Raw genomic sequence first — 21,913 nt, 5'->3', positions numbered from 1 at the left:
CCAAGAGCCCTTGGGTGCTTTTAAACCTTTCTTCTCATTTTGTTGGTAGCCACTTTCTCCTACTGATAATATCCTTTGCCTTACAGAAACTTTGCAATTTTATGAGTCATTTTATGGCTACACTCCTTTAATAGAACAATAATATTTTGTTTTCTCCTAGGTCCCTGTCCTTTGTGTCTTTTCTAGTGTTTCTTTTTTCTTTTTTTCAACATTGGTCAATGATTTTCTTATTCCATTTTCAGGAAGTGCTCTTGACTTTGGTGTCAGGCAACTTGGCTTTCATGGGCTAAGTTTGGAAATGTTTCCTCCCTTTATCTTTGGAAAAGTTGGAGAAGGATTCAGATCACATTGTAAACATCAGGCTCTTCTGTGTTAGAGGATTTTCATGGGACGTGACTCTTAGTCTAGCCATAGCTCAGAAATTTTATTTCCATGCCTCACTGATGGTAAATTATATATTTCTTGGGATTGGCTAGGTTCTTCCAGATTATCTAATTTCACTTTGGAGTTTCCAGTTCAGTTTTAAGCAAAATTGCTCAAAATGTTCTTTCCGTTTCTATGAAATCAGTTGACTTTGCCCTCTTTCATTTCTACTCTTAATAATTTCTCTCTACCTATTAAGAAGTCCTATTGAACCTAACACTTCAAGTAGTATGTTGAATAGGTATGGAGAGAGTGGAAAACCTTGACTTGTTCCTGATTTTCTTGGAAATGCTTTTTTTTTTTCTTCTACATTTTTGTTGATAATGATTGTGGGATTGCAGGAAATTGCCCTTATTACACTGAGGTATGCTCCTTTTATTTCTAGTCTTTCTGAGACTTTTATCATAAAAGGATATTAGATTTTGTCAAAGGCTTTTTCTGCATCTAATGAGATGATTGCGTGTTTTTTGTCTCTCAGTCTTTTTATGTGGGAGAGTACTCTTAATTGGTTTATATACGTGGAATAAAGCCTGCATTGATGAGATGATGCCAACTTGCTCATGCTGGATATCTTATTGATTTCATTAACAGTATATGCATAAAGGATGTTGCTCTTTAATTTTTCAGTTGTTTGTTTTTAGATTTTTGTTTGTTTGTGCTTCCTGTGGCTTGGTAATTAAGGTAATATGGGTTTTATAAAAGAAAAGTGGTGGTGCGGAGCTAGAGAGATGACTCAGAGGTTAAGAGTACTAGCTGCTCTTCCAGAGTCCCTGGGTTCAATTGACAGCAACCACGTGGTGACTCATATCCATCTGTAATGAGATCCTGTGCCTTCTTCTGGGCTGCAGGCATACATGCAGTCAGAATGTAGTACACATAATAAATAAATCTTTTTTAAAAAAGGAAATGCTCTTTAAGTTTCTGTTTTATGAATAATTTTAAAGAGTTCTTTGAAGATTTTGTAGAATTCTGTACATTTGGCCTTGGAATATTTTGGTTGGGAGACTTAATTACTGTTCTATTTGTTGGGGTGGGAGTTATTAGTGTGTTTAAATTACTTACTTGATCTTGATTTAACTTCAGTAAATAGAATATTAGAAGAAAATCATCCATTTCCTTTAGGTTTCTAGTTTGATGCAGTACAGATGTTTAAAGCATGTTCTTACAGTTAACTAAACTTCCCCTGTGACATTTATGATACCCAACTTTTCATCATATATATTTAGATATTTTTCTCTTTGTCTCTTACTTTATATTGCTAAGGTTTTCTCAATCTTTATGATTTTTTTTCAGAAAGCCAACCATTCATTTTATTGATGGTATTGGTTTTGATATTTTGTGTCTATTTAATTGATTTCAGCACTAAGGATTTTATTTTTGTATTTTTCTAGTTGTTCTAGAGTTTAGAAAGCATGATATTAAGTTGCTAGTATGAGATCTTGCCAGTTTTTTATTTTAATGTAGGCACCTAGTGTTGACACCCTGTCTCTTATAACTTGCTTTTATCGTTTCATTGGTCTGGCTATAAAATGTTTTAATTTCAACTAAATTCTAAAATTTTTTATTTTTTTCTTAATTTCTCTATTGACTGATTTTTTTTTTACTCAGAAGTGAGTTGTTCAGTTTCCAAGAGTTTGTATTTTTTCTGCATATCCAGCTTTAATATGTGATGATCTGATCACTTTTCTTATAACTTTTAAGACATGCTTTCTTCAAAGTATGTAGTCAAATTTGGAGAAAGTTCCATGAGCTGTTGTGAAAAATATATTTTGTGTGTTTGCTTGAACTGTTTTGTAGATGTCTTCTAGGTCCATTTGATTTATGACAATATTTATGTCTGATACTTTTCTGTTTGGTTTTTTCTGGATGTCATGTGTATTCACAAGAGGGCAGTATTAAAGTCACTATCACTGTGTAAAATTAAACTTGTGACTTTTAACTTTAGTCTTGTTTCTTTTATGAACTTAGGTGCCCTTGTGTTTGGGCCATAAATGTGTGGAATTGCAGTATCTTCTTGCTTGATTTTTTTCTTTAATGAGTATGCAGTGTTTTTTCTATCTCTTTTGATTGGTTTTGCTTTGAAATCTGTTTTGTTTTTGTTTGTTTATTTATTTGTTTGTTTTCCCCAGTTTCTAAAATGGACACACTGTCTTTTTGTTGTTGTTCCATTTGCTTAGAATGCCCTTTTCCCATCTTTTTACCTTGAAAGATGTCTGTTTTTTGATATTGAAAGTAAGTTTCTAGGATATAGCAGAAAGATGGATCCTTCTCTGTAATTCAGGCTGCGAATCTGTGCCTTTTTACTGGAGAATTGAACCAATTATGTTGTGATTTTTCACAAAGCAGTGCTTATTGATTGATTCCTGCTTTGCTGTTATGGTGTGGGTTTTTACCCAAATTTTGACTGTTCTTGGATAATTTATTTTTTGTATTGTCTTGGGTGTGGTTAATTGCTTCAGAGTGGAAGTTTACCCTCTAGTGCCTCCTGAAGAACTGGATTGGTTGGTAGATAAAAATTGCCAAAAAAAAAAAAAAAAAAAAAGAAAGAAAGAAAGAAAGAAAGAAAGGAAGAAAGAAAGAAAGAAAGAAAAAAGAACAAATTTAGGTTTTGTCATGGAATGTTCTCTGCCAATGGTGATCAATAGTTTTGCTGGGTTCAATGCTCTCGGTTGGCATAGTGGTCTCTCATAGTTTGAAGAATGTCCATTCGCCTGGCCCTTCTGGCTTTCAGAGTCTCCGTTGAGAAGTCAGGGAGCATTATAATGGGTCTGCCTTTATACATAGTTTGGTCTTTTTCCTTTGAAGCTTTTAATGTCATTTCTTTGGTTCATACATAATTGTTATGCATGTGTCATAGAAAAATATTTTCACATCTTGTTTATTTATTGTTCTATATGATTCTGTACCTTGATTGTCACTTATTTCTTTAAGTTGGCATTTTTTTCTATGATTTTGTTGTAAGTATTGTCTGTGCCTTTGATCTGAGCTCATTCTTTACCATCTATCTCTATCATTTATAGATCTAATAATTTAATAAAATCCCACAAATACTTGGTATTTGTGCCTAATTTTTAAAAATAGATTTAGCACTTTATTTGAGTGAGCTATCAATTTCTTCTACTTTGTCTTCTACACCTAAGATTTTATTTTCCATGTATTATAATTTTTGGTGAGGCTTAACTCTGAGGTGTTCAATTAACATTCTCAAGTTTTCGTTTCCAATTTTTTCAATGTGAGTACTCTTTAGTTATTCAATATTTATTTTAAATTCTACTTTCACATTTTATTGCTTTATTTCATTATACTGTGCATTTTCAGATCTTCACATTAGGGATTTATTTGTATCCTCTTTAAAATCCTTGAACATGGTCATAACTGCTATTTTGAAGTCTTTGTGCTTCAGCGGTATTGCATCTTTCATGGCCTTCTGCAATGGCATTACTGGCTTCTATAGGAGGCATACTGCCTTGGCTTCTGTAAGCAGACTGCTTACAGACCGTTAAAGGACTAAGAGTAAGTCTGGAGCAAATAGAAAGGAGGACAGGAAGGATAGGGAAAATCATCTTCCTGGACTCCAGTCCAATGTGGCCACTCGCGTTCATGGTAGAAAGTGTTTCTGTGGATCAGCACCTGACACAAAGGAAAAGGGATCACCTAGAAAGAAAGGCTGAGGGGGTCTTAGGGTCCCCACAAAGAAGTAAAGTCCCTTCAAAATGGAGATAGATTGGGAGAAGGGGAACCTGCAGGCAGGGTGAAGAAGGACCAAGTATACGCCTGGAGAGGCAGGGATGAAAGGGTTAGGGGACGCCACACTGAGAGGTAGATTTTGAGGGAATCTGGACTGTGTTGTTGTCTCCTACTGCCATTTGCCATAAGTTTTGCTCCTCATTCCTCTCTATTATCTTCCTGTGACTGAGCAATCTAGTATTATATTCATATGATTTTTACTAGGCACTATATCTATGTCCTGCGGCATCACCCACTTCCTCTGTAATGATTTTCTTTGAATTTTGTGACAATTTTGATTTGTCCAGAGTTTAGCATTACTACTCTGATTGTGTCTCTATTTTATGAAACTGCTTTCCGTTATTTAACTTTTGAACTTTTCCATCCTGTATCTTAAGTATGTGTTTCCTAGAAAGAGCATGTCATACAGTTGTGGTTTTTGTACAGTCAATCTTTGTCTATACAGTCAATATTTATCTTTTAATTATCACAGAGTATAGCCTATTTTAAGCAAAATATTTATTTCTGGGAGGGATACACAGATGCTGCCACATAAGGAGGACAATCTAGAGGAGTCAGTTCTCTCCTTTTATCATGTGAGTTCTGTAGTTCAAACTCAAGTCCTCAGACAGGATAGTAAGCACCTTAACCCTTCATCTGGCCAAACCGATATCAACTTAACATCAATTATATAAAAACAGACATACTTGTTGATGTTGTTCTCAGAGGCCACCTGACATCTTACTCTGTATCAAGTAACCTTAAATTCAGACAAGGCAGCAAATAGCCTCTGTGTACAAAAGCTAGGAGGTGCAGAGTCTTCATCTTGATCTTTTATCCTGGGGGAGAAGTTTGAAGTTGCAATTTCTCTTGAGTATGCCAGGCTGGAGGTTAGGGATCAAGCAAACAATACTGTGAATTTTCCCACCAGGCTTTCTATGGTTGGCTCTATGCATCATAGGTGTTGCCACAGAAACAGTTGTTCATGTGCTGTCATTGAGCTGCCATCTCTGTGCTGAGAGAGTCCATTCTTCCTAATATGCCTCTGCTGATGTCACTTTATTGTTGCTTTAACAAACATGATGAGAATTTCTAACTACTAAAGCTTGTACATATAGTCCTCAGCCTTTTCCTTGCTTACAGGTGTAATGCAGATTGCCTTTAGAATCTGCCATGGATTCGTACTTTGCCAGTGCATACATTTTGATGTTTGATATTCCTAGACAGATGTAGAGATTGATTTCTAGACACATTCCTAGAGAAACTGGCATAAATGGCCCTCTAAGCCTTCCCTTCCCTGGAACAATCAATTAAGTTAGTGGTTAAGTGAAAGGTTTCTTCAGTCAGTTTCCTGCTAGAGGAAACACAATAGTCCCAGTTATTTAGGCAGGATACCCTGTGACCTTAGAGACCAGTTTTTAGAGTTATAAGACTCAGAATATGTTTTCTGTAACTTACAATCTTGCCAATAAATTCTTTCAGGAGGTGGCTGTTTAGAAGCTTTTGAGTAACTACCAGTCAAAGTTCTGAAGTGTGGTGGTTCAGAATTATCTCATGTTTTCTTCTCTTTTGAAAATGCACCCTAACCCTGTTCATGTTTCTTTTTATTAACAATATTGTGGATCACTTGGTTGGCTTATCACATATTTCTCAAATGTACCTCACAGTGGCTTACCTTGCTTGGTCTTGGTGAACACCCACTAGCTTCCTGGATGTCACATATAGAAAGTATATGTACAACAAGACTGAAAGGTTCAGAGTTGCCACCCGCAGTTCTAGGAGTAAGTGAGGCTGGATCTAGTGTACACCTAAGAAGCAGAACCAGATGGTCCAATAACCCTCTCACAGAGCTGGAATGGAACCAGCAATAATGTGGACTCCACCCACATTGGCCTTCCCGTGATCAGCTGAGTCAGTTTTGCATTGACCTGGAGCATTGGCACTCTTTCTGATTAGCAAGTTTGTCTATTATGTACTTCTTACTGTAGTTCCTCAATCATTTCCCCAAACCTAGACTTTTCCAAGTTTGGAAAATGCATGCCATCGCTTACACATTGCCCACAGATTTAATGTAAGCCATAGAGACAGAAAAATTGAATTTCAAGGAGCCTGCAGTGATTACTTGTGGTGATAATTATGGTCATGATTATAAAGATGATGGATACTAAAACTACTACTAATAATATATTCTCACTGATTTCTGCAAAATACCATCATTAAGCCTCTCTACCAAAGTAGAGATTTTAGAAGTTGAGTTCAGAATCCTTGCTTTCTTCTCCACTCAGCCTGCAGCATCTTGGAAAGCTACCACAAACATTCTGTCCACTTATGCCTTGGCTTCCTGCCTGTAGAATGGGAATCAAAATGGAGACACATGCAAGTACTATTTCCTAAAGCTACTCGGTCTTCTTCCCTGTGGCCATCGGTAGAAGGGAGGAATGCAGTAGAGATCACAGCATGTGATAGACTAGGGGCCAGTCTGTGTAGTGCCTAGTATGGCTTGTACCTTATGTTAAAGAAAGGATATCTGGTACAGGGAGTGACAGGACTTTTATTTCTTCTCCCCAAAGACCAGGAAGATTGGAAGGTCAGTTTCCAGCTGATTGAAGTAGCCTTTATACATTAGTCTTATTTGCTTATCTATTACCTTTATATTGCTCATATTTAAGCTTTTCATACTTAATCTTTAATAGCAATTAGAAATGTAAGTGACTAGGTCAAGTTAGAAGGTAAACATGATTAGAAATGCAGAAGGTGCAGTATTTGCATTCTAGTTGCATCTAACTACAGCGGCCTAAATGTTCTAGCTGTAAATTACTCAGCATTTACTATGTATTGTGAGGCAGTAAAACCACATCTACCCATCTGAATTGGCTTTGTTAGCAGCCATCTGGTGTAGAGAAACTAAGACAGAGATATTGTAAATCTTCCACATATCAGACCTACTGTAGTTATCTGGGGTGATCCAATGACCATGCAACCTCACTTGTGGTTTGCATTCCTTTCCTCCTGGCACCATCTCTGTGATATCTTAAGGGTTATCTCCCACCCATAGCCTCAGATGTCTATACCAATTCCACAGCAACACTTATCCCTGTGAGCACTGGTTATATCCAATATTATATTCTATTAGCACTCATTATGGCCTGTATTCATCTATTGTAATCTGTGTTTCTACCATTTCCCACTTCTTGTCTACTTATGAATGAATGTAAGTCCATTTATTCCCAATATCATTTTCAACATTTTTACAAAGAAGAAGATAAAATCATTTCCATGGGAACAGATGCTTACTGTTAGGAATGTCCTTATTTATCAGAGCTTTGCCCACTTGACTTCTTGGATCAACTCATAGTTGTTTTAATGTTCTGGAGGATGTTTAAAGTTCTTTATCATAAAATAGTTCTCAAGCTCAGGTGAACATTTAACATACATAAGACAAATAATTATGATACTCGTACAGCCCCACTTTCTAGAACTGTCATGAGACCACAAAATCAATAACTCCTTTCAGTGTGTAATGCTATAGGAGAAACATAGTAAATCACACAGCTTTGTTGTTTGGAACCCAGCTCTTGTTTGGGGACCAGGAGTTTTTGGTCTAAATCAGAGAATAACCATCTAGCCTATAAGTTCAGAGAGGGTCTTGCTTCACAGTTACTTCATCCCCTAAATCTGTGGACTTGGAAAGATATGCTTGTGGATTTTAAAAACCATCTTGATATGCTTCTCCATTTACCTTGGAAAAAGCCAAGCAATGCTCTCAAATCAGCTTGTAATCCTTTCGATGAGCAAAGACCACAGATGTACTTGTTTTACAGTGGTATTTCTTAACTTAATAAATAAGATTGATGGCTCCTAATAGGTCCCAGGCTGGAAAAGAAAGAGCTAAATGTAGGAAAATTAAAGACATTTATTAGCATTTAAATGTCATCTACCTTCTGTCCCCACTGGTTACGACTGTAGATTTAGCCAGCTGTGGATTGATCTGGCCTACAGAGGAAGATGTATATCTAAATTACTTGTGCAGAATAAACAGTTATTTACATAACATATGCATAATATTTCCTATGTTATCTAGAGGTGTTTGAACATGTTTTGTGTAGGTTATATGGAAGTATCATACAATTTCATGTAAGGAACTTGAGCATGCAAGGATTCTATATCTGTGAGGGTCCTGGAATCAAGTGTTCCCAAGGAATTGCTATGGTGTTAATTTGAGAAATAAGAAGCTGGTGATGAATTAAAGAGAATTCATTCTCTCTCTCTCCCTCCCTCCCTCCCTCCCTCCCTCTCTCTCTCTCTCTTTCTCTCTCTTCTTCCCTCCCTCCCTCCCTCCCTCCCTCCCTCCCTCCCTCTCTCTCTCTCTCTCTCTCTCTCTCTCTCTCTCTCTCTCACTCACTCTCTCACACACACACACAGACACACACACACACACACACACACACACACACACACACACACACACACACACATTTTAGACATTTCCCAAGAAGTATACATGTGACATCTGATCAGAGTGCATGACATAACTTGTTGGAAACAAAAGTGTAATTTTTCTCACAAAAAGTTGCTTAATAAAAAGCTTGTACTGCAGACAAGATTTTAATATCAAGTCTCAGAGGCATAAACTGTCCTTAAATTTTGCTTTTCAGTTTTTACTATGATGGCATTCCTGTGGTGACTTAACCAGGAGAGAGAACTGTCATCTACAAATTCTAGAAACAAAAGGTCAGCTACATGTCTCTCCATTCATTATCAGATCACCCACTGTGAGCTGGTGTTGGATGTATAAAGGTCTGATAGGTGCAGTTCTCATGGGCACTAAGTTGTGTCTCTGTTCAATAGTAATTCACCATCCATTCTTTCCTTGGTTACCTGAAGTAGGGTGAGAAATAGCATGGTGGAGGAAAAACAAGCAAGCAAACAAATAAACAAAAACCCCAAAATATTTATGCATCAGATATGTGTTTGTGGTCGAGCTGAGGAGGGAATGTAGGCCACACTCTCCCTTCTGGGTTACAGCAACCTCTGAAGTGAGGACTGTGGCTAAGGTTTCTCAAGGCTTGCCCAGCATTCCTGGGCACAAAATCCTCTTAGGCATACTAACTCTGACTTTTTAGGAAATTAATACTCAGAAAGAGGATCAAAGAGCTTAAATCAAGAATTGCGAGTGAATATATTATTCAACCAATAAATGTCATTCACTTGTAGTGCCCTTTCTCTGTTGGTTATGGTAGACTTTCTTCCTCCTCACTCAGAAAACTGGTCCTTCCTGTTGTTGTTCTTTCTTTCATCTGTGAAATATCTCATCCTTCTTTTAATTATCTAGGACTTGGTTTCTAGATCATTATTATAATTAATATCTTTATGTGCTTATTTATATTTAATATATGGTATAGGTAAAAAATATCGTGCCATTTTAACTACTTTTGTTGAGGTATAAGCTAATTTCATTGGGTTGTATCATGACTATTCACCTGAGAAATCCTTGTCTTCCAAACTGAAGCTCTATATGCACTAAAAGCATCATCACTCCCCACTCTACTACCCCTAGCAACCACCATTCCACTAGTAACTATGAATTTCACTAAGTGGGAGTATTTCCTATAACTGGAATCATGTAGTATTTGATTTGTGTTGGGATCATTTATTCAGCATACTCCAAGGATCATTCATCCATAGTGTACCACGTGTCAGAATTTCATTCTTTTTGAAGATTAAATAAAATCCCATCATATCCCTCACTTTAGATCTATATTTTGTGGACATGAGTTGTTTCTGCATTTTCAGTTATTATGGATGACCTTAGTGCATGTGTAGACATTCAAGTATCTATTGAGTCCTTCTTTGTAATTCTGTTGGTAAAATACACAGATATTGGATTGCTATACATTGCAGAAATTCTGTTTAATATTTTCAGAATTACTATACTCTCATCCACAGTAGCTGGGTAATTGTCCTTATCATTAATGGTGCTTAATTCTGTTATAGTACCCTAAGGGCAGTAGGCCCTTGTCAGCTGTCACAATACAGGACTTGCAAGTGCCTTCCCTATGATAGGGTTGCTGTTTCATTTTGCTCTGCCTTTTGTACAAAGGTTTAGATTTGGTGTAGTAAAATCTATGTATTTTTTTTTGTTGTTGTTGTCTGAGATTTTGATATTGAATGCAAGTCACCGACACCATCATAAAACTAAATATTACAGTACCCCTCCCCCATCTTCAATTCTAATAATTCTACAATTTTGGCACAATTTGTTATTTAACCCACTTTGAGCTTGTTTTTTGGATAAGAAATAAGGTATAAGGGTCTAAATTTATTCCTTTGCTGTTGAATACCTAATTTTTCTGGCATAGTTTGCCAAACCACTACTATTTTCCTTACTTAGATGCCTGATGACTTTGTTAAAAGCTTTTTGTCAGAAATGTATCAGAAGTGTCTGAATTATATAACGTATCCTGTATGTTTTCTGGACACAGATGTCAGATGGTATTCTCAAATATGCCACCGACATTAGCATGACTTTGCTCAGTAACAGCTACTAAAAGCAGTGGCTCCCCCAGCATTTATAAGCATATATGTTTATGCTTGTGTCTGTATTCCAAATTCCTCTCTTAAAACCTTTGCTACGTGATTGCTCTCAATATATTTCACACGTTCCACTTTAAACCATTTAGGCTTTGTTTCTAAAAGCCCCTTTAACTTAATGAGATTAACAAACTATGGAAATCCACACCCAGAGAAATACTCTGAAACAACTGAAAAGCCATTTGCAGAATGTCTTGGCTAGTGTCACACAGTCTTCACAGCATAATCTAAGGCTCTTGTGCATGAAAACACAACACTGAGCAACCTGGTGAAGGCAAAGAACATGCTATTTGTCATTTTGATAATCAGAGAATCTTAGTTTTGGGTTTAGACCATGGTTACCTGAAATTCCTCATGTGTATAGCAGTAGAATTATTTTGGGGTTTTTGTCCAAAATGCCAACAGCTCTTTGGAACTTACACAGCCTCGTGCTGTTGACAGATGTTCATGGAGTTAGCTCAAATTCATTACAATTGTTTACATCTTAGGAAACCCTGAAGAGTACTGTCCTAACTATAGGTTTCTTAAGTTTATGAGGTTGGAAATTCAGATGCCACTCAGTTCCAGAAGCAATTTGTAGAGTCCATTTGTGAATGAACAGTTATTTAGAAAAACTGAGGGAGGCCCATTGAAAGAATGCAAAAGCAAACAATCTTGTTTCCATGGAAACCTCATGCAGGAAAAGTTCATGCATCTTGTTTCTATTCCTCCTGGGCAGACATTCTGAAATTGGCTCTGTTCTCTCCTTCCTCGATCCTGGAATGGTGATAAAGAGGTTCTCTCCTGGAGGGGCTGCAGGAGCCTGAGCTCAAGCCCTGCAGACTCCCTGTCTCCTCATTAGTGGTGTTCAGTTCCACTGCAGGCAAGGAAAGAGAAACTGGCCTTCTTGAACCTAAATTAGCCAGTTAACCTGCAGTGTGTGTGCTAGTCAGAGGAGAGCTGCACCCTCATACTTGTCTGATGCATACAGCATCTCTGCATCAACTTTAACCTGAATGTGTGCTGCTCACAGGAACTCTGCACCTTCATACTTTAGAAACAGTCATATTTTTATTCACTGGATTTTTACTTTTTTGACTATAGGATTTTAACTCTCTGCTAGGTAGGTGTATGTCTCCTTAAATGATAGTGATGATAATGATAAGCTATGTTTTCATTTTTTTCCTTTGGAGTTTGGAGCCACTAGAATTTTGCTTTGAAACTGTAGGCTTTTTATAAAAAAAATCTACCATTTATCTTTCTCATCTCATGATTTAGCTTTAAGGCAAGTTTGACATTAAATTACTTTTGCAATGTCTCATATTTTATTCCATTTCTTTGCCATAAAGATCAACTTAAGTAGCATACTATATCTTTATAGTCATCTGTTACTGGCAATTTGCAGCGGGTAGCTGTCTTATTTTCCTACAGCTCAATAAATACAAGTCAGAATCTCTCGTCCTTTGGAGTTTTAAGAAGGCAAGATGTGCTTAGCTTAGTTTTAAATGCAAATTAAGTCCCCAAGAGAAGTCCACCCATCTGAGCAGCATAGGCCTGTGCTGTTAGTGGCCGAGTCCTCCAGACACTGATTGGCCTGTGCTCTTCACTTTTCACTGTACCATAAAGTACTAATACATATATATATATTTTTTCCCACAGTAAAACCAACTGTCATCGATGTGGACATTTACGTTAACAGCATTGGTCCTGTGTCATCCATAAACATGGTAAGAAGCATCTATGTTTAACTTGGTAGCTCCTGTGCACCTTCATGCTTACAGTCTCCACTGAATTTCTGCTGCAGTTTTACCATGAAGGTTTAAAGCCCACAACTGTGTCAACTGTTCAGTGCCATGGTATTGAAAATGGTCTCTAAAGAATCAGAAGGGACAGGTTGTGATGCTAGTCGTGAGCCATTTTTCTGACGATCAAGAACTATTCCCATCCTCACAAAAATAGATAGCACATGCCTTTCATATGGGTTTATTTTGGGTTGTGTAGTCATTGGCTCTATCTGACCTCACTATTGTTAGGGATTCACATAAGTGCAGTAAGAGAAGCCATTCCACATGGACAGATCTTAGCTGTTAAGCATGCAATGCTGTTCTAGAATGTATTACACCAGATAACCTGCTATGACTGTCAGCTGTAGTCTCTCCTGGTTAGATGCATGTAGGAGTCCCAGAGCAGGTCATTTGATGTTGCCAACAGTGTTGGGAATCTCTGTGTCTAGTTTCTCTGAATCTGGTAGATGTATAAGAGAAAGTACCGGGGAATTGCTAACACTCCAGCATGAGCCTTCTATTTGCAATGCTTTGTGCATTGTACTAATACTTTCAAATAAGTAGCAAGAACATCTCTTTAGTTGCCAGATATTGAAAGTGTCTGTTTCTCACAGAAGGCATCCACGGTAAAATTATGTTATACAGGATTCTTAAAAAAAAAAAAGATTTTAAGGTATGGCTTATGGTAGAATGGTAGCATGTGTGAGGTTCCATGCACAATCTGTAGCACCAAATGGAAAAGTAAATATCAATGTTATCTATAAGTATGAACAGAGAGGTGAAGTGACTATAAGAAACTTGCTTTATACCACTCATGGGCTGGAAATGGCTGGTGCATTAAAATCAATTAAAACCATAATCTTCTTTTACCTGGGAAGTAATTACTCAGTCAACTGTACTGAGAAAAAAATACTCATTTTTAATGTATTTGGTTCTTACTCTAGGATTTAGTTTGGTCGCTTTTGATCCCTACAACCTCTTAGTGCCTTTGTGTCTCTGATTTTTCTCTGACACTGAGAGTTCCACTATAAACACAATCACACATCCCTTTAATGAGGATGGTGCATTGGTGGGCCTGGAGGTCTATCAAGCTCTTGGAGCTTGATGATGCGCCTTCTCCTCATAGTTGTACTCTGCTTGGGCATTTTTTGAGGTTCCTAAATAGAATTACTCAGAGAACACAAGAACTTTATATAGGGTCAAACTCGTTTTAAGACAGTTTATGAGGTTGATAGGGTTGGAATAGACTTTTCCAACAAAGTCAGCATGGTCATTTGCCAGTGAAGGCAGCCTTGTAAGCTCCCTTGTGTGACTCAATAGGATATAAGTGAATGATGGATAAGAAATATCCCTGGACCTGGAAGATTAAGGTCTGAAGAGAGGTGGGATTGGTCTGTGCTATATCTTAGGTCTATGAAAGTATAAAAACCCTCTTGAACATGTGTTCCATGAGTTAGTACAGATATCATAAGAACTCTTGATAATTCTTGCTTCATTCTCTTATGACTGTTTCTCTTGAGATATGAAATCATTGTCCCTGGCTAGCCCTGGATTTTCTGTGTGACCAAGATTAAAGGCATGCATCACCATTCATGATTTATGCAGTGCTGAGGATGAAACCCAGAGCTTTTTTTGCATGCTAGGCAAGTTCCTTTCTTCATTCTTTGATCCCCATGTAAGAATCTTGAATTCTGCCCCTTCCACCAAAGGGTATAGAATGATCTCAATAAGGGATGGCAAGATGTCTCAACAAGTAAAGGCATTTGCTGTTAAGCCAAAAAAATCTGAGTTCAATTCCTGGAAGAGATAAAATACACAACCTGGACTCATTACCATGAAGCAAGGGCATCTTTAGGGAACGTATGCACACCTGTCAGTCTTGGTGAGCACCCTGCAATCCCATCACTAGAAAGCTAAAGCAAGAGGATTATGAATTTCTGACCTGCCTTGGCTATGTGGTCTGATTCTGTCTCAAAAGCAAACAAACAATAAACAACATCAAAAGAAAAAAAAAGGGCTGGGGATATTATTCCAGAGAGCTTGCCTAGTACGTATATGACTTCCACAGAAATATGTATCTGCTATATTCTCTGTTAATGGATCTCTCTGTATTTCTGTTTGTTTAATCATTAAATATTTGCTGCTGTATGCTTGGCATTATGCTGGATGCAGTTGAGGCAAGACAGAGAGATCCTGCTCTGAGGGAGGCAAAGGCATAAATATGTCTGGTGCTAGAGTGTAGTTAGACCCACCCTTCAGCTTATGGGTAAGATGATGGCTGACCTCTTGAGAGACTGCCATGACCTCCTGAGACAATCTCAAAGATGCTTCTCAAAAGCCATTTTGCTGCTGGAGAGTGAGAATGGCAAAAGACTCAATTCACATCCTTGTGAAGCCACACCATGGTTTTAAACAAGAAGATGCACAAAAGTGAAATATGGACCTGGCCGAAAACGAAAGGTATTCAGTAGATAAAAAAGTGGGTAATGAGGGCTGATGACAATAAAAGGTGGATGACAGAAATTAAAGCAACTCAATTACAAAAGGTATTACAGCATAAAGCATCGTTTGAAGGCATATTCTTCAGGGCTTCAGGATGTAAGGTTTTTATTTAGCTTTAGGCACAATGTTAAGTTTGTTAAGATTATAGGATTTTCCCCAAATTTCCACTTAGCAATAAGCAAATGAAGAAAGACAATGGCTGCAAATACTGGTATCTCATGGGATTTTTATTGACCTTTGGAGTAGTGGGGTTCTAATTTCAGACTTCATCTAGTCAGTGAAACAGAGGTAGAGTTCAGTCCATTTCACAGACTGACATGTACTGCGGTAGTTAGTGCTAACTCCCTTTGGAACCAGAGACTATTACTTTATGCAGTGTTGTCATAGCATCCTCTGTATTATACTGCAATGTAGCTTGATGTGTGCAGATCCTGGTAGACACAAATTATCCAGGAACAAGGTAGTTCATTTCTGAGAATCGCCAACTGAAGTAGCTTTTTCAGAAAGTTTAATCTCCAGGGTTCTGTCCTTGGTGGGCTGCCCATTGCTCTTTCTTATCTGTGTTGAGTTAACTGAGTGTTTTTGGCATCTTGTGCAGAGGACAAGTATGATCAGCTTGGTGGTTGCCTGGGGACATCCACAAGTCAATGCAGCTGTGTATACCATAGAGATACTACTTCACCTATGCACTGGGGTGCTGAGAACTCAGCATGCTGCAGGGTTTTCCTTTCTAAAAATTCAAATGTTTAATTTTGTCTCCCAAAAAAATGGAGAATCCTGAAAGTGCACAGCTGACAAGATCGCTCTTTCTTTGCACCCCAAACTCTAACAATATGTAAACACATATTTTAATTTAGTATGTAGAATGCCCTGCCTGTTTCTATTCTGTCCACGCACACTGGAAACCACTGAGCTGGTCTTATGAGAGGTCCGTATCTTCACTTTTCCCAGAGGCTGAAGGACTGTAGCCATACTCTCTGTGGCTCTATACTGATTCTTTTTTCCTTAAATGTTCTGTCACCAGCTCATCTGTGGAAGCCCAGTCACTGAGAATTAAGAAATAGCAAGTATGTGGCCGAGAAGGCTCAGCAACAGGCAAGACATCACTAGCTTAGACCTTGTGATATGTAACCTTGTGACTTATATCCTAAGTATTTAGAACCAGTGGCTTGCAGTGTGGGTCCTTTCATCCTCTCAGCCTGTGCACCCCAGTGGTGCAGGTGCAGAGGAGGTGTAGATCAGGGTGTCAGGTAGAGATGCATATGGAGGGTGTAAATGGCCCAGGAGACTGTTGGAGGACGGCGTGTTTATTGAATAGCTAGTTCATATAGCTTGAGTCAGTGGGAAGAAAAATAAAAAGGACAAGAGAGAAAAATGCACCTAATTTGCATATTTGGACCCAATTGTAGACAGGCAAACATTAAATGGTGCACCAATTCAAAAAAGAAAAAAGATAAACCAAAGCTCATTAGAAAAGGTACTGGATATCCATGACTATCCATTAGATTAGCAAACTAGCAGTCATATGATGTCTGGTGGGAAAACAGAAGCCTAACTGGTCCTATCATGACATGGTTTTTGTCTCTATGTGGTTGGGTAGCATGCACATGGCCCTACTCCTGATGTGCTCTCTGAGAGCTTATCCTGGGCATAGAAGGCGCTTTACCATCCCTCATCTGCCTTGGGAACCCACAATGCTGTAACACTCCTAAGGGTGATAGAGAAAACTGAGGCCCACCAACCTCACTCTTGTGCTCTTAGAGCAGAAGTTTTAAGGAGAAATATCAGACAACATTGTTCACTCTAGAGAGACTGATCATCCTGGAAGATGATCTCTTGCTTTTTAGAACTTTTCTAAAAGCATTCTGGTTCAGGGAAAACAAAAAGAAGAGATGGCTATAGCAGCATGGGGTCTGCCTTGCTTGTGTGTATGTGTGTGTGTGTGTGTGTGTGTGTGTGTGTGTGTGTGTGTGTGCGTGTGTGTGTGTGTATGTGTGTGTGTGTGTCTACCCAAAGCTTGTAGCACTTTTGCTTTTTGAATTTGATACCCAACATTCATGTTTGAAAAAAAAAGTTACTCTTTGTTGCTGTTGTCATTTTTGATTTCCATAATAATAATTTCACACACACACACACACACACACACACACACACACACACACACACGGCTACAGTGTGATGTTTAGTTTCTGGTAAACACCTTGTAATGAAGAAATATTTACTTCTTTGTGAAACAAAATCACTGGTTACAGTCAAGATACAGAGTTAATCTGTCAATCGCTAATGAATACAATAGAGTGCATATGAACCGTGGGTATTGTCACTGCATTCTAGTCATTCATAGAGCATGGGTAAACCTGGAGGATGTTATGTTAAGCCAGACAGGAAATATTAATACCCATGATTCTACTCTTACATAAATAAGTATTCAAATATTGTTGTTTAGGAGGACAGGAAAGTGATCGCCAGAGTCTAGGTAGACAACAATGGAAAGGGAAAGATAAAAGTTCAGCAGTGATTAAATGATCACAGACAAGATGAACAAATTCTGACAGGGGTGTAGAACATCTTGAGAACCAGAAATGAGTGAAGGTATGTTCATTGTTATCTCTTACATTACCCCAGCACTGCTTCTTTTCTTGTGTTCTGTGACTCCAGTCAAAACTGAAAAAGCCCATGTCCTGCTTTGTCCCTCTTGCTCTTGTTTTCTTTCTGCTCTAAACTGTAATTGGTGCGAAGCTTTCTCACTCACCTTTTAATTGTCAAGTCTTTCCTCATCTAACCCATTTATCAGTGGAATCCATGTATCTATTTGCTTCTCAAGTTTAGTAATTTTGGTTGTAAAATTGTGGTTTGATTCTAAGAGTGGTGTCTCTGTGTTGCAATCCATTTTCTTGCATACTAAAATCATTACACTGAGATAAAATAACTGACATATGTGGCCGATTCTGGTTCTGATTGTGTTGTGTTGTTTGATTTTACTTTACAGCATGACAGACATTGCTGACAGTACATCAGAATGTGTTAAGTTGTGAAGTTATATTCTCTCACCTCTGTGCATGTCTGTGCCACTGTAGGATGGCCTGTTGTCTTGCTGAGGCTCAGTTTGACACTGGTTTGTCCCTTTTCTTAGGTGCAGTTCTTTAGAGGTGTCAACTGAGGGCCTTTCTCTTATACTCATCTTTATGATCATTCCTATTCTGTGCAGTTAAATGAGCAAATGTGTTGAGAGGAAACTCTTATTTGTGGGGCTATCTCTGTCATTGTTTACTTTTTCAGTACTTGGGATTCAATAAAGGACTTTATGTACGTACATCAACCTGAACTGCAAATCAGAGTTTTTCAATGTTTTAATTTTGAGGTAGGATCTCAATAAAATTTACCCAAAGCTGGCCTGAAGTTTACTCCACAGCCCAGGTTGATATTGATTTTGCAATCACCTTACCTCACCTAGCCTTCCCAGTAGTTGGGTTCACAGAGTATGTCTGGACTCTGCTTTGTCACTTGTTTCTGGGAAACTTGAGGCTACTACATTTTTTGACTTTATGGTGGCCCCAAACTCTGTCTCAAATCCTCCTGATTTCTTCACAGTGGCTGCTGTTTTCTGCCCTGCCTCTGTGCCTTATATACTACTCTAGCTTGAGACAAAATCTCTAGAAAACATTTCAAAGAAAATATGTTTTCTTTCTGTATGCCTGCCTTCTGCCTTTTTTGTACTCTCTAATTTTTAAATTAATATTTTCCTTGAGATTTCTTTTTGTCCTTCGTAATAATGATGTTGATTATAACAAATGTCATAAAAGCTTTTTAATTTGATTTTAAAAGAAAGTTAATTTATCTTATTAATGGGATGATTTTTCACATGTTAATTGAACATGTGTTTACATCATGTTTTTACATGTAATTCAATGCATGCTTACATCATGAACTGATTACAAACAACCTTCCTTCATCTGCCTTGCCACTTCTTCCCAAATCCTTGTCATCATTATTCTTCATTATTAAAAGAATAGAATAAACAATCTTAAAATTCTTATGAGGACACAGCAACCAAACAGCCAAGACACACTGCAGAGCCATGTTAACCAAAGGGGCATGGCGTTGGCATTAGACATAAATGTATAAACATATGGAACAACGTTCTGAGCCCAGAATTAAACCTAATAACTACAGCCAACTGATTCTCAGCAAGGGCACCAAACCTACTAAAGAAGCCACAGCTTCACCGACAAATGAAGACAAATATTCTTATGAAATGAGACTCTTATAAAATGAGAATTAAAGTTCATATGGAACAAGGTTAGTTTAAATGTTCCAAAAAGTTCCTTGGGGAAAGAGCTAAGCCCAAAGAAACCTAACTCAAAACATTGCTTTCTTGACTTAAGTGTCTTTCGGACTAGTATCAGGGATATTAAAGGAGGGAGAGTTTTCTTGTGCCTAATGTTTCTGGTTTTCTCTATGAAAAGTTAGGCTTTGAGGGGAAATAAATACAGTTAGCTATGTATATCCTCCAGAAATATCTGCTTTAGAGAAGCATAGCTCTCTTTTCTTATTGGTTATGAATGAAGATAGTCACATAGCTGGCTTTAATATTCTTTTAAGAAATTAAAGTGTCCGAGCCAGGTTTAATGGTCCATACCTTTAATCTCAGAACTCTGGAGGCAGAGTCAGGCTGATGTTTATAAATTTGAGGTCAGCTTGGTCTACACAGTGTTAGATAGAGCTACACAGTGAGACCATGACTGAAAAAAAGGGAAAGAAAAGAAGAAAAACAACGACATTGAGTCTGAGTGTTCAACCGTATCATAGAACAGGATATTCCCCAAATTAAGAACACACATGACAATACTGATACTGATTAAAAAGCATAGAGAATGCTAAATTGGCAGAAAAATAAAGTCTACATGGCATAGTATAATCTAAATCCTAACTATACTGAACAAAGAAAGGGCACTGAAAGTTGCCCCTAGAAAGAAAAATTAGTAAGTCATGTAATTTTAAAAATCCCATTAAAAACCAAAATAAGCAAAACTAAAAACAGAAACCGACTTTCCCATGGAAACTTTAAAAGCCAGAGGGCTTGGAGCTTTCGAAATACCACAGATGCTGGTCCAGACTACCCAGAAAAACCATCTGCCATAGTAGAAAGAGAAACAAAAAAATTCTATGATATAAACATACTAAAAAAACTTATGTCCAACAAATCAGCCCCACAGAAAAGAACAGAAGCAGCAACTTAGATTCAAGAGAAAAAGAAGCATAATCAAGAGGCCACAGAAAGAAAACAAATAAAGCTAGAATTTCCAGAACAAAAAAATAGAACAAAGAATACAAGAAGGGAGAGTCAGAAATAAATAAACATACAATAACTAAATGTTGTTGTCCTTCACTTCTCAATCCAGTATCAAAAGATACTAGTTATGAGAGCAAGGTCCTATTGCTAAAGACACTATAACCTTGTCATTGAACATAGAGAGTTGGGATTCAAGTAGAAACTTCTCCACTACTGACTAACATTTGTGGTATTGGAAGATTATTTGCATGCTACCTGAGGAGAAATCATCAGAATCACCCAGCTATGAACCTAGCAATCTTTTGGCAAGATGTACATGAGTAATAAATTATGGCAATAACCAACCACCTTGAGATTGGCTTTATGACTCACAACATGAGATGGGACACATACCTGACACTAAAATGGCTAAGAAGCTAAAACTAGAGAGGTCATGGGGCACAAGGAGAGCCTACTACTATTATTTTGTAGAGAAACACAGCAATAAAATGACTGATAATGATGCATTCCTGTATACATGTAGAGGAATGTATATTGGGGAATTTTAGTAGATGGTAATTAACACAGAAACACAAACCTGGACAATGTGTAGAGTGAGAGACTCTGAAGTATTAAGTCCTAATGAGCCATCTTTTTCAATCCTATACCCCTCAAGACTCAGGGGTCTATGTGAAAGAAGAAGCAGAAAGAGAAAGGACAAAGGATTGGAGAGGGTTTACAATCCCATAGGAAGACCAACATTATTAACCAACCGAATCTTCCAGAGCTTCCAGGGACTAAAACACTAACCAATGAGCACACATGGAGAAACCCAAGGCTCCAGGTGCATATGTAGTAGAGGACAGCATTGTCTGGCATCAATGGGAGAAGAGGCCTTTGGTTAAGTGAAAGCATGTTTAACCTGTGTAAGGGAGTGCCAAGGTGCTGAGGTGGAGAGGGTGTTTGGCAGAGGGTGCACCTTTATGGAGGCAAGTAGAGGGGAAGAGGGGATGGGAGTTGGAAGAAATGGTTATAACACTTGAAATGTAAATGCAGAGAATATCCAATAAAAAAAATAAAGTAAAAAAAAAGAAGCAGAAAGAATGTAAGAATGTCATACTATATTTCAAGCAATATCATAAAGATGTAGTAATAAAAACAGCATGGTATTAGCACAAAACAGGTGAGTCAATTAATAAATCAAAAGAGAAGATGCAATTAATTTACATAATTAGAGATATCTAGTATTTGGCAAAGATTCCCCATGGTGGAAAAGCATCTTCTTCAACAAGTGGTGCTGGAGAAACTAGATTTCATACACAGAATATTAAAAGTAGACTGATATTTATTACAAAAACATAAACACCAACAAACAAACAAACAAACAAACAAACAAGCTATTGGTAGACTGCACTCCTCAGTGCGAAGCTGAAAATTATGAAAGTCCTAAAAGAAAACACAGTAATGTCCTACAAGATATATGATCATAAAGGACTTTTGGATTTGCACTTTATTTTACTCACGATTTAAGATCAACAATTGACAAATGGTGCTTCATAAAACTAAAAATAAATGACCAACAACAAAATAGTCACAGAGTCAAGTGGAAGCCTCTAGAATGAGAAAGAATCTTTTC

The 21,913-nt window shown here is 37.7% G+C and overlaps 1 protein-coding gene across 1 annotated transcript in view; it reads left to right on the top strand.

Annotated features, from left to right (window-relative positions):
• Positions 1–21,913, top strand: part of GABRG3 (gamma-aminobutyric acid type A receptor subunit gamma3) — a gene marked incomplete at both ends in the record, with an annotated part of 554,008 nt that overhangs the window by 34,142 nt on the left and 497,953 nt on the right. The window contains one exon of the mRNA XM_080913698.1: positions 12,379–12,446. Coding sequence (XP_080769824.1) covers positions 12,379–12,446 — 68 coding nt within the window. The remainder of the gene's footprint in view (positions 1–12,378; positions 12,447–21,913) is intronic.

Source organism: Micromys minutus, assembly GCF_963924665.1.
Source record: "Micromys minutus genome assembly, chromosome: 3".
Taxonomy (NCBI): domain Eukaryota; kingdom Metazoa; phylum Chordata; class Mammalia; order Rodentia; family Muridae; genus Micromys; species Micromys minutus.
The sequence above is the reverse complement of the archived record's forward strand: the minus strand, read 5'-3'. Positions and strand labels throughout refer to the sequence as shown.